Source organism: Neopelma chrysocephalum, unplaced genomic scaffold, assembly GCF_003984885.1.
Source record: "Neopelma chrysocephalum unplaced genomic scaffold, ASM398488v2 Primary Assembly neopelma1_137193, whole genome shotgun sequence".
Classification (NCBI taxonomy): Eukaryota; Metazoa; Chordata; class Aves; order Passeriformes; family Pipridae; genus Neopelma; species Neopelma chrysocephalum.
The window spans coordinates 1-1,103 of NW_020931910.1; the positions used below are offsets into that span (position 1 = coordinate 1).

Below are 1,103 nucleotides of genomic sequence, written 5' to 3' on the forward strand. Positions count from 1 at the left end.
ACCGAGTACGTGGTGGGTCCCCTGCCAACGCCGGCGTACCACCGGGATGTGACGGTGCAGAAGTATGGGGGGAAGGTGCCGTACCACCGCAGACCTGTTACTGGCCAGGAGTATACGGATATCTACGCCCTCATCCGAAGGGAGTTGAAAAAGGCTCCGCAATTCCTCACCACATGCTGCGAGTCTGACGGGACTGACCTGGCCATCCTCACCACGGCCCCACGGGGCTTCAAGTCTGGCGACCGCACAACCTGGTTTGTCCTTTTCCACAACGTGGCTGGCACCGGCTACTACCTGTCACCAGTGGGGCTGGAGGTGCTGGTGGAGCACAGGGACCTCCACGTCTCCCGTTGGCAGCTGCGCAAAGTCTTCTACAACGGGCTGTACTTTGCCAGCACAGAGGATCTGGAGCAGGAGTTTCTGGCTGGCACACTGGAGGTCGTCAGGCTCAAGAAGCCCCAGGATGATGCAGTGCTGGGCTCAATGAGGCCTCGGTACCCACCCGACTCCCTGGGTCCGCTGCAGTTTGAGCCCCAGGGTCCCCGCTACAGCGTCAGGGGCAATCGCGTCACCTACCAGGGCTGGAGCATCACTTTTGGCATGAACCCCAACTCTGGCCCACGCCTCTTTGACATCAGGTACCGGGGGGAGAGGATTGTCTATGAGCTGAGTCTCCAGGAAGCCTTAGCCCTGTATGGCTCCAACTGCCCTGGGGGCATGTCCACCCGCTACCTCGATGGGAGCTTTGGCATCGGCAGGTTTGCCTACGAGCTGGTCCGGGGCGTCGACTGCCCCTACACAGCGACCTATGTGGACCGGCACTACCTGGTAGAGTCAGATACTCCCAAGACCAACCAAAACTCACTCTGCATTTTTGAGCACGACTCTGCCCTCCCTCTGCGGCGCCACTTCTCTGACTCACAGTCCTTTTACTATGGTGGGCTGCGGAAAAACACGCTGGTCATCCGAACCATCTCCACGCTCGTTAACTACGACTACATCTGGGACTTCATGTTTCATGGCAGTGGGGCCGTGGAGGTCCGTGTGCATGCTACCGGCTACATTAGCACCTCCTTCCTCCACGGACAAGGCACTAACTATGG

At 59.3% G+C, this 1,103-nt stretch overlaps 1 protein-coding gene across 1 annotated transcript; it reads left to right on the forward strand.

Annotated features, from left to right (window-relative positions):
* Positions 1-3: 3 nt before the first annotated feature.
* LOC113962275 (membrane primary amine oxidase-like) lies at positions 4-1,098 on the forward strand (the record flags this gene model as incomplete). The annotated part of the gene is made up of 1 exon (XM_027673054.1): positions 4-1,098. A coding segment is annotated over one exon (1,095 nt), but the record flags the coding sequence as incomplete, so codon positions are not given.
* Positions 1,099-1,103: the final 5 nt, after the last annotated feature.